General features: G+C 39.2%; 1 protein-coding gene across 5 annotated transcripts in view; it reads left to right on the forward strand.

The window, feature by feature from the left end:
* Pex1 (peroxisomal biogenesis factor 1) overlaps positions 1–14,634 on the forward strand; it is a 68,007-nt gene that overhangs the window by 20,745 nt on the left and 32,628 nt on the right. For 4 of the 5 annotated variants that reach the window (XR_004515185.1, XR_004515184.1, XM_010603473.3 and 1 more), the window contains exons 11-17: positions 2,725–2,821; positions 4,061–4,231; positions 5,758–5,912; positions 8,393–8,582; positions 8,779–8,945; positions 10,603–10,737; positions 13,798–13,862. Coding sequence is in view for 3 of the 5 variants with exons in the window: in XM_010603473.3 (XP_010601775.1) it covers positions 2,725–2,821; positions 4,061–4,231; positions 5,758–5,912; positions 8,393–8,582; positions 8,779–8,945; positions 10,603–10,737; positions 13,798–13,862 (980 nt within the window). In the remaining 2 variants the exon portion in view is untranslated. The remainder of the gene's footprint in view (positions 1–2,724; positions 2,822–4,060; positions 4,232–5,757; positions 5,913–8,392; positions 8,583–8,778; positions 8,946–10,602; positions 10,738–13,797; positions 13,863–14,634) is intronic. The other variant, XM_010603472.3, reaches the window with a different exon arrangement.

A 14,634-nucleotide genomic window follows, 5' to 3' on the forward strand; every position in this document is an offset into this window, starting at 1 on the left:
AATACCTCGGAATCAGCCTAACCAAGGAAGAGAAAGACCTTTATAATAAAACTATGGGACTATGAAGAAAGAGATTGAAAAAGTACATGTGCTGCCGAAGTGAGCACTGAAAAAGACATTAGAAAATAAACATTTCCTGTTCCTGGACAGGCAGAATCAATATTGTCAAAATGACCATCTTACCAAAAATGATACATAAATTTAATGCAATTCCAATCAAAATACTAGCAACATTCTTCACAAAACTGAAAAAAATCCTAAAATTTACATGGAATGAGGAAAGACCCAGAATAGTCAAAGCAGTCTTGACCAAAAAGAGCAAAGAAGGAGGCATTACAAAACATTTCAAATTTTCGTATTTCTTTATACTACAAAGCCACGTAAATTAAAACTGTGGTACTGACTAAAAAAGACATGTTAACCAATGAAATGGAATTGAGGTTGCAGAAACAGCCCTTCGGCCACCTTTAACAAAGGGGTCAAAAACGTGTTGGAGAAAAAACAGCCTCTTTAACAAATGGTGCTGGAAAATTGGTTATCCATGTGCAGAAAAGAATATCCTAGGGCCAAGGATTTAGCTCAGTGGTGCCACCGCCTGCCTCCTAAGTGCAAAGTCCTGAGTTTGATCCCTGGTACCAAAAAAAAAAAAGAGTGAACCTAGACCTATCTCTGGCCTTGTATTAAAATATATATTTTTAAAACCTAAATATAAAAACAAAGACTAGGCATAGACAAGGACTTTCTAAACAGAACCCCCATTGCACAAGAAATAATCAAGAATCAACAAATAGGATTATATAAAATGAAAACTTCTGCAAAGAAAAGGAAACAACAGTGAAAAGACAACCTACAGAATGGAAAAAAAATTTTTGCCAACTACTCAGAAGAACATCTAGAACAGTGGTAAACCTATGGAACATGTGTTACTGTATTTTTCTTTTAAGACAAAAAATGTTAATGTGGAGTTATTTTTGTAAACTAAAACTTCAGTATTAAGGTTTAATTATACTATTGGCACTTGGTGGCTTTTGGGTTGCAGTTTGGCACTCAGTCTAAAAGGTTCACCATCACTGATCTAGAATACGTGAAGAACTCAAAACAATTAGACCCTCCATTATAAAAGACACAATTCAAAAATGGGCAATTGAAATGAATATATACTTCTCAGGAGAAGTACAGATGGTTGGGCTGGGGATTTAGCTCAGTGGCACCCCGCCTGCCTTGCAAGCGCAAGGTCCTGATTTGGATCTCTGGTACCAAAAAAAAAAACAGATAGTCAATGAGTACATGAAAAAATGCTCGGCATCTTTGGCCATTAGAGAAATGCAAATTAAAACAACACTGAGATTCCATCTTACTCCAGAAAGAATGCCTATTATCAAGAACTCAAAAACCAGCAAATGCTCACAAGGTTGTGGGGAGAAAGGAACCCATCTACATTGTTGGTGGAAATGAAAGTTACAACCACTTTAGAAATCAGCATGGAAATGTCTCAAAAAAAAAATTGCATTTGACCCAGCTATACCTCTTCTTTGTAGCTTCCTGGACAAGTTAAAGACATCATATTACTGTGGTTTATGCATTCCTTTGTTTATAACAGCACAATTCATAATATAGCTAAATTTTGGAGTAGCCTATCAACAGGAGTACTAATTCATAAAGAAGGATAAATGTGAGTCATTTGTAGGAAGATGAGTACATCTTAAGACCATAATGCTGAGTGAAATAGACACAAAAGTTAAATACAGCATGCTTTCTCTAATAGGAGAAGGCCAGATGATTAATAATTTAGGAGCAAAATAAAAGATAGATGATAGGAAACAGGGAGGTAGGCTTTATGGAGATGGAAAGGGGATCTGTTGATGGAAAGGGTAGGGGAGAATTGACAGAAGTAGAAACAAATGTTTGACATAGGGTATTTATGCCTTAGTCCAAGGTAAATATTGTTATTATGTATCAAGCATATACCGATTTTAAAAAATGTTTTATATATATATATATATATACTATACACACACACACACACAACGTAGTGCTACTCAGCCATAAAGAAGAATAAATTTGAGTCATTTCAGGAAAATGGATAGATCTTGAGAGCATAAAGCTAAGTGCTACTTTGCCTTTTTTTGTTTTTTTGTGTTTTTGTTTTTGTTTCTGTTGCTGCTGTTGTTTATATTTTTTTGTTTTGGTACCGGGATCAAACTCAGGTCCTTGCACTTGCAAAGCAGGCTGCGGTACCCCTGAGCTAAAACTCTGGCCCCTGGCTAAGTGAAATAAATCTGACACAAAAGATTAAATATCATATAGTTTCTCTTATATGAGTTTTTGGAGATGGGAAGGGGATCCAGGGTAGTGAGGAGAGTAAAGGTGGGAGGAAGGGAGTAAAAATGTTCAAGACGTGCTACATGTAATTACCAATTTCCCAAAACAAATGTAATTATTATATATCACAAGCATATATTAGTGAAAGTTTAAAAATATTAGTGGCTGTTTTAACTAGCAAGTTATCTGTGTGTGCATTGTAGTGAGCATAGGATATAGTCTGCTCCTGCACATTAGCAACTAAAGGAAAAGAGCCAGGTTTTAGAAACACAGAATCAATCCCACACAGCAACAGACCAGCATATACTTCCTGAAGAATGAGGCTTGGTGGGTGCCACAGCAATAAAAACTGTTTCTGTGACTGAGTGTATCAAGAGTTCTGATGAAGCACTTATTTTTTAGGGAAGTGGAAAAACCACTTTCGCCAAAGCAGTCTGTAAAGAAGCCTGTGACACACTGGATGCCCATATGGAAATAGTTGACTGTAAAGCTTTGAAAGGTATGAGTATGGAAAACCCTACAGAAAGCCCCTTTCCGGTAGTCAAGAATATCATTAATGCTGGTAGTCTAATAAATAGCGATGTTGTCTCATTTTTAACTTTCTGTGTATCACAATCTTTGAAAATCCGTAGAGGTTTTAAGTCTGGCTTTCCATGTTATTGATAGAATTTCTAAAACTTTTCTAATAGTTGCTTGGGGCCTATTCTCCTAGTCAAAACTCTTTGTAGACTGTTTCCCTGGAAAGGTCAGTGTATCCACTCTGAGAGCATATTTGGGATATACGCTACTGGGTGTTCATGATCTCTGAATTGCGGTTGCCTCCGGGTAGGGCGAGAGTGTGTGGACAGCAAAGAGGAGAATCACCCTTTATAATAAAACACATTTGTGTATTTTAAAGTTTGTAACATTTATATTGTTATCTGTTCAGTTAGAGCAAGAGTTTGAGAAGATGATACTTCGAGCAGTTATTTTTCCCTCAGCTACCACTACCAAATAATCATTATATCTCAGTTTTTAATCTAGTACATAATAAGAAACTGTGAAATAGTTTCTGCAAATCTATCACTTCATTTGTGATAAGAGAGGTTCTAGATGTACTCTTTATCTTTCAGAGTCCTACTTAAGGCCTCATGAGAAAATTTTAATTTTGAGGCATATAACATTTTTACATTTTCTTATGAATTTATATGTTTTCTGTTCATTTGTTTGTTTGGTACCGGGGATCGAACTCTGGTCCTTGTCCTTGCAAGGCAGGTGGCAGAACTACTGAACTAACTCCCCCGGCCTGTGTGTTTTGTTCTTTGAAGTTTAAAACTTTGTAACTCTCTAGCAAATTTGGCTTCAAATTTTTATTCAGATATAGCAACTCTAGGATCTCTAGGTGGCCACATTTGTATTTGATTTCCCCTGGATCTTGATCCTTTATTCTTGTCTGTGTTTTCCTGAGTACTGTTCTTATTTTGCTATCTTATATAAGCCAGGTGAAATTCTCTACAAAATGAGACTGGGTACATATAGAAATCATAGCAGTCATAAAATTTGGTGCTTTACTAACTCCAGTGAGGCTGTAGTAGTTAAACTATGCCAACGATTAACAAGTCTCTGTGACTGGTGCATTAATAAGATATGGATTAAATATTTGTACTTTAGTCTGTATCATGCTCTGAATGCTTTCAGAAGGGTAGCCTGAACTTTTCCAACACTGAAATAACACTGAAACCATGTTTTCTATGTTAAGGAAAAAGGCTCGAATATGTAGAGAAAGCCCTGTGGATAGCCTTCTCAGAGGCAGTGTGGAGGCAGCCCTCTGTGGTTCTGCTGGACGACCTGGACTTTGTTGCTGGACTGCCCGCCGCCCCAGAACAGGAGCACAGTCCTGAGGCAGTGCAGAGCCAGCGTCTCGCACACGGTAACTCGTCCTCCACTGGCCAGAGGCCTTCTTCTCTTCTTAGTGTTGTTAGCCTTGATGTAAATCTGCTCTCCTCAGAGAACAGTCCTTATCCTCTCCTGTTTTGTTTTGAGTCCTCTCGTAGTGTAGCGTATTGCAGCTTCTGCGTTAGCAAAGTTGGTAGAGAATGAACAATGTGAAAAAAACACCATCCCATTGTTAGACTTTAGTGGCCTGTTTGTTCTTTTTTACTACTTAGAAGTTGTTTACAGATTTACCCTTTCTTTTGTTCATTTGACAGATATTTGTCAAATGTTTATGTATATTCAAAGTCAAGGGGGAAAAAAGGAAACATAATTTTAGTACAGACTGCTAATAACAACCATAGCTACCATGTGTTGTGTGCCCTTTCTGGGTTGCAATGGGTTGTCTTGTATCTATGTACAGATATTCTTCTGGTTTTCAGGTCAGTCAGTGGGACTGTGAGAGCTAAACTAATGGAACAGGGTGATCGACTAGCACTTGGTAGGATGTACTATATTTGAAGTGTACTTTGACAGCATAGATCCTGAATTGGAGGTGAGTTAGCAAGGAAGGCTTTTGGGGGGAGTTGATTTCTGAGCTGAGTTTTGGTGGAGGGATAGAAAGTAGCATAAAGTAGTGTCATGCTAATGAAGAGGGAAAAGAGGTATGGTTCACAAGGAAGGATACAGAGGTAGAAGAGTTGGCGGTATGGTGGGAAGTATGTCATTGATACAAGTAAAGGACTGATGGGGCAGTGAGGCTGCAGGGCTTGGCAAGTGCTGATCTGCCTTATGGCTCCTGAAAGCTGAGATAGATATAAAATGTAACTGGAGTGGCTTGGATTATTATTAATTAGTGTTAATCTCAAATTTTGAATTCTGCATCACATATAAACTCCTATTAACTAGTCATAAGCCCTGGATCAGTTAGTCTAGTGCTTAGAGCATTAGGAATTTCTAGATCAAGATTCACATACCATTTCATAGTACTGATACCTGTTTTCAGTTCCAACCTTTTTATTCCAAACCTTGGAAGACCTTGGGTAAAAAGAGATTACTGAGGAATTCATAGAGAGGGCCGGGAATTTAGCTCAGTGGTTCCACTGCCTGCCTCACAAGCGCAGGGACCTAAGCTTGATCCCCAGTGCCAAAAAAAAAAGAAATGCATAGAGATAGGAGCTGTGTTTTGCTTAATAAGCAGAACACAATCCAGAAATGTACTGCCCTTCTGGAGTATTCATTCCAGATGTGACTTTTTTGTATTCAGTTACTGCCTTTTAAGGTCCCAGAGTCAGGCACCTCACTAGACATGGTTCTGAGTACACACACAGTCTTGAGTTTACAGGAGCTCCTATACCTACATTACATGACATGGAGCTTGGTTCTCCATACTAAATGGATGGATTAACTTTTTAAAAGCACAGAGGAGCTGCCCCATCTGAAAGTTCAGTGTTAGGTTATCATTATTTTAATAGATAATTTAAATTGTTGTGGTTCTTTATCCTGAGTTTTGCTTAATTCTAGCTGTGAGTGATATGATCAAAGAGTTTATTTCAATGGGAAGTTTGGTTGCACTGATTGCCACGAGCCAGTTTCAGCATTCTCTGCATCCTTTACTTGTGTCTGCTCAAGGAGTTCACATATTTCAGTGTGTCCAGCACATCCAGCCTCCTAATCAGGTAATACACTACTTACAGATTATTGCAATGTTTCCCCTTTTTGGAAATTATTTTTTAATTTTATTAATGAATTATAGTTTTAAACTTAATGCTTCTAAGTGATCTTAAGAACATTTAAGAGCAATATTTGGTGTATATTATACTTGGCACATGAATTGTAATTTATAACCATCTGAAATGATACCATGTATTTTCCAAGAAAATGACTTTTCCAAAAACAGTATTTCTTCTGAACAAGGGGAAAAAAGGGAGAAATGTGGGTAGATGTCTTTTTAAAATGCGCATATGGCCTATAGACACCCAGTCTCATAAGGGCTTTATGGCAGTGAGCTGAAAGAAGTGTTATAACACTGGCAAACATATTTTTATCTTATTTTAAGTATAACAGAATGGCAATATTACTGGGCATTGAATATGTCTTAGGTGAATATGTCTTTAGAAGTGTGTTTTATAGGAACAAAAAAACATTTCTAAAAAAAGCCATCCTTTACTAAAACTGCTTTTTTCTGTAGAAAGAAATTGAAATCAATGTGACTTTTTTTTTTTTTTACAATTTCACTGAGGAATAATAGAAGTACAACAAAGCCGGGCATGGTGGCGCACGCCTGTAACCCCAGCACTCGAGAGGCTGAGGCAGGAGGACTGCTGTGAGTTTGAGACCAGCCTGGGCTACATAGTGAGTTCCAGGGCAGTCTCACCTACATAATGAGACCCTGTCTGAAAAAAACTGGAAAAAAAAAATAGAAGTACAACAAACTGACATAAATTGTACATGCGCTACATTGAGTTCCAGGGCAGTCTCACCTACATAATGAGACCCTGTCTGAAAAAAACTGGAAAAAAAAAATAGAAGTACAACAAACTGACATAAATTGTACAGCTTAAGTAGTTTTAACATTTGTAAATATTAGGAAACATATCCATCCATCCCACGATTCTGTAGTAGTGTCTTTTGCAATCCATCCCTTCTTGATGTTATCCCCAGACAACCGCTAATCAGCTCTGTCAGGATAAATTCTGTTAGCCTGACTTTTCTTCGGTTACATGTGGTCATGGGCCCCATAATGACTAACAAAGGATCACATATATGATGGTTCCGGTGCAACTGTTAAAAAGAATGCTTCCTGTACCTTGGAGAATTCACGGCTGTCACCCTCATAACAACCCAGCACAACACGTCCCCCGCGTGTCTTAGTGGTACTGGTGTGAGCAGACCTATGCTGCCACTCATATCAGAGTACAGCACAGCCAGGCCCAGTGGGGCATGCCTGTAATCTCCACTCTGAGAGGCTGAGGCAGAATTGCAAGTTTGAGGCCTACCTGCATAACTTAGCCCCTTAGTCTCAGAATAAAAAGGAAGAAGACTAGAGATATAACTCAGTGGTGGAGCACCCTTGGGGTCTGATCTCCAGTAACCTCAAATAAAAACTACATGCTGTTATGTATAGGGCACAATACCTGAAAGTGATAACAAATGACTTACTGTTTTATATTTCCTATACTGTTCTTTTATCACTGTTTTAGAGTATGCTTCTCCTACTTGTTAAAAAAAAAATAGTGTACTGTAAACCAGCACGCTTCCCTCTTGGGTCTGCCGTGTCCCTTGACTGTGTCATTTTCTCTTCTTGATTTAATGTCATGTTACTTTGCTCATTGTGGCTCCTAAGTGTATCACTGCTAATGTTGCCAGACAGAGGCCATACAAGTGACTGGCCTGGAATCAAAATTAAAGGTGATGCAGGACCACGGAGGTGGAAAGTCAGTCAGGTGTATTCTAGTCCATTTTAGCTACAATCTAAAAGAATAAGGACGACGTGACAGAAGTTGTTAAAGGATCTGCTTCACTGCAGGACCACAGGACTAACAAATATTTGAGGAGGCCCTGTGTCAGATCTGGAGAAACTTGTTTTTTTGGTACCAGGGGGCAGCACCACTGAGCTAAATCCCTGGTCCTGGAGAAACTTTAGTGACCCGGTTTACAGCCCAGATGCAGGAGTATGCCCCGCTGAGCACTGTGATGCAGCCAGAGCAGAGTTGTTTGTGATATTGAAAGAAAAAGTGGGACCTAACTATGCTGTTGAGTCTGCTGTTCGCTGTGGTTTAAACAGCTCAAGGGGCATCATTATTCATTCTATGATGTGAGACTGAAGGCTGAGGCTGTCAGTGTTGCCATGAAGACAGCTGAATGTGTGGAAAGTGCACAAGCTGAATTGGGGGAGAAAATACTGCCAGAATACATCTAGGAAGGGCAGTCTGGCAGAATCAGTCTGGTGGAGCAGTAGGCCACACTGTGTAGCCCGGAGATTAGCCAGTACCTGTGAAGTTTGTACTTTGAGCTTTGTGTAGCTAGTTTATGGTGTGCCCACACAATGAATTGCCTCATGAGGCCTTTCTCAGATCATACCCCCATTGTTAAGCAAAACTTGACTGTTACAATGTACAGTTGAATACCATTGATAATTTGAGTTTTTTGCTTTTAGGAACAGAGGTATGAAATTTTGTATCATATAATAAAGAATAAACTGGGCTATGATATAAGCAAGTTCCCTGATCTTGACCTGCAGCATGTAGCAAAAGAAACTGAAGGATTTGTGGCTAGAGATTTTACAGTGCTCGTGGATCGAGCCGTTCATTCCTGTCTCTCTCGTCAGCACGTATCTTCTAGGGAAGGTATGTGTTATGGAAAACCAGGACTTGGAGTCCACTTTCTACTCTGCAGTGACGCAAGAATTAAATATATTCCATTTAGTATTTGAATAACCTGTTACTTGAGTAGAAAATTAACATTTCCAGCTAAGATGATAGTGTATTTTGGAAATTCATTGATATATAACTACCAGAAGAAATTTTGATTATTTTTAAACAGAATTAGTTTTCACAACATTGGACTTCCAAAAGGCTCTCAAAGGATTTATTCCGGCATCGCTGCGAAATGTCAACCTGCATAAACCTAGAGACCTCGGTTGGGATAAAATTGGTGGATTGCATGAAGTTCGGCAGATACTCATGGATACAATTCAGCTGCCCGCCAAGGTACTTTAAAGAAAGGGAAGGGGTGGGAAGTAGAGGAAGGGAGGAAGGGAAAAAGAAAAAGAAGCTTTGGCTTCACGTGTTGGGCTATCCGGTCTCAGTTTGATTAAACAAGCATTTACTAAATTTCCAGATACGTGTCCAGCACCACTTTGGGTATTTTAACAGATTTTTAGGGTATTCGGTGTACTTCTTGTCAGAAAGTCCTAAGGAGAAGCTTAGCTGTCAGTTTCGTCTTTCTGTTTTGATTGAATCATTCAGATTATACTAAAGCAAAATGAACCATCTGCTGGGATTTGAGCAGAAACAAACAAGAATAACCTAGAAGGTGAAAGAGTCAGCTAGGTTCACAGGTCTGGTGGATTAAGTCACAATTCTAGACACTGAATGTTCTGGAAAGGAGGAGTTTGCAGGGAGCATAAACAAGGTAGGTGGCAGGATAAGAGGGCAGATGTAGATGATTCTGTTCAGAGATGTTAGGAAAAGACGTCTAGGAGGTGTGGTGTGTTTGGATTCTGCAAGGCAAGGATAGTTGCATGAGAACAGGGACCCAAGCTAGTAAGTAAAGAAATGAGTAAGGAGATCTCGTGTAGCTGCATGGCCTCACCTTGGAATGGTCACTGTCTGGGCTTGGACACACTGAGTGCAGTCCAGGACTATCGGGTGAAACTGTGTGAAAACGTGGTGTGGAGTTGCCAGTCAGCAGCTGCCTGACCCCAGATGCTAATGTCCGGGTGCCAGAGGTCAACACTCAGATGTGTGCAGACCCTGTGCACAAGTGCTGGGTGTGAGGTTCTTTCAGCTAAGAAGGCAGTGGAGGGAAGACGCCCAAGAGGAGACCAGGACCCTGTTGACTGTGGTCTGATGTTTGACTCATTTCACAAAGGACTTTAGCTCTCAGCACAGTTGATGATGTAGAAGGTAGTTGACAAGTGGTTGTCACTATTCCCCCTTGAGCTTCTTAGGAGATTTTACTGTCTATAATCATTACACCTGCTTCTCTATTATTTCTTTTCTTTCTTTGATTGAAAATATTTGAATTTACACAACTGCCATAGCTTGTTCCGTGACTCAAGTAGAAGGCAGTATATTTGTTAAAAGATTGGTGTTTATTTTCTTTTGTTTTTTTTAATTTTTGTTTTTGTTTTTTTGTACTGGGGATCGAACTTGGAACCTTGCAGGTGGCATCACCACTGAGCTAAATCCCAGGCCCCTGGTCTTTATTTTCTTAATGTAGTACTTTTATAATGTTTTGTTAAAGTAAGCCAGGTATGGTGGTGACCTGTAATCCCAGCACTCTGGGAGGCTGAGAAGGATTGTAAATTCAAGCCCAGCCTGGGCAGCGATGTGACTTGGGGGCTGGGGATGTATTTCAGTGTGAAGACTCTGGGTTCAATCCTCAGCACTGCAAAAAAAGAAAGAAAAAAAGAGAAGTGGGAAGAATTCTGATGCATTTATGTACATTTATACAGAATATATTTCATAATCCCATTGAGAAAAATCTTGGTAGTTCCTTGGAGTTCTTTGATTAGTAGCAATTTCATTGTTCTACTAGGTGCTGTTAGTAAAGGCAGTAGTTACTACCATCTGAATGCTTTTTTCTCTGTGTTGATCTTCAGCTCCAACCTACTGATACTTGGGCCCTTTTTATATTTTTCAGTACCCAGAATTGTTTGCAAACTTGCCCATACGACAGAGAACAGGAATATTGTTGTATGGTCCTCCTGGAACAGGAAAAACTTTACTAGCTAGCGTAGTTGCTCGGGAGAGTGGAATGAATTTTATTAGTGTCAAGGTATGTGTGCATTTTCCTTTTCTCTTTTTTAGTTGAGGTGATACTTACATAACATACAGTTAACCATTTTAAGGTGTGCTCTTCATTGACATTTAGTACATTTACAAGGCTGTGTGACCACCTCCTCTCTCTGGTACCAAAATTTTCCATCCCATTCCCTCTTCTACCTATTCCCTGGCCACTGTTAATCTGCCTTCTCTCTGTGGATTTGTCTGTTCTGTGTATTTCATAGGAAGAAAATCAGGCAGTATGTGACCTTTTGTGTCTGGCTTCTTTCACTTCATGTAGTATTTCGTGCATCATCCAAGTTGTGTCATGTAGCAATACTTCATTCCTTTTCATGACTGAATAATATATTACTGCACACCAGTACCAGACTGTGTTTATCCATCTGTGATCGTTGATAAACATTGGGGTTATATCCACCATTTAGCTGTTCTGAATAATGTTGCTATAAACATTCGTGTACAAATTGCTGTGTAGCCATATGTTTTCATTTCTCATGAGTGTGTAATGAGTAGAACCATTGGGTTAGAGGATAATTCCCTGTTTTAATTTACTGAAGAACTGCCGGACTTTTTCACAGCACCTCTACCACTTCATGTCTCCACCAGTGATGTGTGGGGTTTCCTTGTTCTGTGTGTCCTTGCAGTACTATTTATGTTTTGTAATTTGGAAAGCTGGTAGGAAGCAGTTGTCCATCGATTAGCTAAAGCTATAAGAAATTGACAATGGGAAATGAGAACCAAGACCTGGCATGTAAAGGTACAAGATCCCAGTGATGAATGTAACTGTACTGTCTACCTAGAATGTACCAATAAATTCAATTTAAAAAAAAAATTGACAATGGGGCCAGGGATATAGCTCAGTGGTGTAGCTGCCTGCCCTGCAAGTGCAGAGTCCCGAGTTCGATCCCTAGTACAAAAAAATAAATAAATAAATAAAATAAATTAAGAATGAACCCACCTCTCTCTCTCTTGTATTGCTTCTTATATTCTATCTTAAGGCAAATTCTCATGCATTGTGAGTAGATTTGTACTAAATACTCAAAGAAAAGTAGAAAGTAGACTTAAAGGAAGGAGACTCCCAGAAAAGCAGGAGCTGGAGGTGACGGGAGGGAGGACACTGGGCTGGTTAGGGTTCCGATGCCTGTTGGCTGCGTGGCATGCTCAGGTCACGCTTGTCTGGGTTCTTCAGAGGCCGAGTAAGCTGGTGCTAGAGCTGCAGACCATTTGGGTGGTGCCTCCTCTCCACACGGCTGTCACCAAGATCTGGGCGCTCGTTTCCTAGTGGCACAGCTTCCAGCTTCAGCACTGTTAGTTACACATGATGCTCGGTTCCAAGGCAGAGTAATCATGCATTCTGACTTTATTCAGAATTGACTTATACACTAAAATTTCATTTTCTTAGCTTTCTTTTCTTGAATTTGGAGATAACTATGGCCGTACTTTTTTTGTGTTTGCCAGGGATCGAACTTGGGTCCTTGTGCTTACAGGCAGCCAGCGGCACCACTGAGCTAAATCCCCGGGTCTGTACTGTTTTTTTTTTAAAGAAAGGGTCTCACCATGTAGTTCGGGTTGGCCTTGAACTCACTATGTATCCCAGGACGGCCTCGAACTCCTCAATCCTCCAGCCTCAGCCTTCCGAGTACTGGGCTTATAGACGTGCGCCACCACGCCCAGCTCCATACTCTTTTTGTACTTGTCGCTGGAATGTAGTGTCACTGTTTTTCAAACCATTTCAAGATTAATGCCTGTGAATGTTAGATTGCTCCACTAGGGAGGACTCTCTCCCCCTTAGGGAATCATCAAAGGGGAGGTGACTGAGGAAGCTGATTGTCTCAGATTGTTCTAGAGCTGTCAGAGACAAGGTCCTTCACTGACATTGCTATGCTGCCTTGTGTCTAATGTGTTGGCCTAGTTATTCTTGTCTCATTCCCTAAACCTGCAGTTCTGTGACTGTATTGAAGAAATATTAAATAGTAGTTTACTAGTAGATGTCAAAATGACTTGAGAATTTAGGAATTCTCTAACTTGGTTCCATATCATGCTCAGTAATTTGTCTCTTGTGGACAGTGATTTTTTTTTTTTTTTTTTTTTTTTTTTTCATTTTTTACCAGAGATCACTTTAAGACCTCAGTTTTAAAATAAATCCCAATTTAAGGAAAGATTATACCCATTATTTATTTTGTTTATACAGTAAAGTTTGTTTGTTTGTTTTGTTTTGTTTTTGGTACTGGGGGTCAAACTCAGGACCTTGCATTTGCAAGACAGGCAGTGGCACCACTGAACTAAGTCCCCAGCCCAGTGAAGTTTGTTTTGAAAGTTATTTCAGTTGACTTTTAGGGAAGACAATACATTCTTCAACTCCTACACGAATTGGTAAGTTTTTCTCCTTAATTTTTGGAATGTACAAAGATTGAAGAGTGGTGGGACTTGCTTAAACCATTTACCACTTCTCTAACTAAACAGGTGACTCACCAGCAGTTATGTAGCCCCACTCCTCTAAGCTGGTAGACATACCCAGTCTAAAATCTACTGCCAAGGGTTGGTCAGGACCACGCAGGAAGGAGAGCAGGCTCAGGGCCTGGAGTAACTGGAGCTGGTCACAGATGGCATTGTCAGGCAAGGTTTTTCCAAAGAGGTGGCATTTTGTCAGAACACAAATGATGAGACTATCGGGGGACAGATGTTGTAGGCAGAGGAGAGAACTTGTGGTATTAGCTTTTTTTCTAGGACATAGTTTAAAAGGTATTTAAGAGAAATCCATTTAAACTGGGTGTTGTATCACATACCTATAGTTCCAACACTTGGGAGGCTGAAGCAGGAGAGTTGCCCCAAGTTAGAAGCCAGCCTAAACTAGTAAGAACCTGTCTCAAAAAACAAAACAAAACAAAATACGCCTCACCTGCCTGGCAAGCTCAGGGTCCTGAGTTTGATCTGTGGTACAAAGAAAAAAAGAGGTATTCATTTAATCATGTTAAAAAGCACCCATAATTCATTTAGACCACAGTTATATTTTGTTTTTAACTATATCTCTTATCTTCTTTTTACCTAATAGGGGCCAGAGTTGCTCAGCAAATATATTGGAGCAAGTGAACAAGCTGTTCGAGATACTTTCATTAGGTTGGTTTCCTATGAATGTTTCTGAGTAACTGATGCATTATTTGTCAAGCAATGGTTTTTTGTTTTGAAGAACTAATGTTTGAGACCATGATTTTTGTGAATTATTAATAAAGAACAAGGATTCTGTTTCACCAAACACTTCTTAAATGTCAGTCTGATATTAAAATTTAGAGACTGTTTGGCTTTATATTTACAATAGAAATATTCCTGAAAGTGGAATCTTAAGTGGTTTTTCAGAGAACTCTCAGATAGTTGTCATCATCTTCATCGTCATCGTCATTATTGTTATTTGGTGGTACTGGGGATTGAACCCATATCTTCACACTGAACTACGTCCCTACCCCATCCTGCCCTTAAAATTTTTATTTTGAGACAGTTACCCTAAAGTAATTCTTCAGGTTACCCAGACTGGACTCAAACTTGTGATCCCAGAATGCTGGGAGTACAAGTGTGCACCACCACACACATCTTGTTTTTCATCTTTAAAGTGAGGGTTTTGATCAGGTCAGTAGCCATCACACTTTTTGGTGTCATTACCCCTTTTCCAAAAGGCAGAAGATCCCAAAGAATTTGTTTATGGGAGTTAATCTAGTTTTATTTACCATATTAGAAAGGAAAATGAAAGATAAAATGTTTTAAGTATTTGTTTTCAAATAATAATAGACAGTTTAATAAATAATAATAACAGTTTTATGAAAAAATACATAGTTTCCAAAATGACAAGAGTGGTGGTATTTTACTTTTTTTTTTTTTTTTTTTTTTTTTTTTTTTT

The sequence above is a fragment of the Fukomys damarensis genome, unplaced genomic scaffold, assembly GCF_012274545.1.
Source record: "Fukomys damarensis isolate Sample0158 unplaced genomic scaffold, DMR_v1.0_HiC HiC_scaffold_4, whole genome shotgun sequence".
NCBI classification, from domain to species: Eukaryota; Metazoa; Chordata; class Mammalia; order Rodentia; family Bathyergidae; genus Fukomys; species Fukomys damarensis.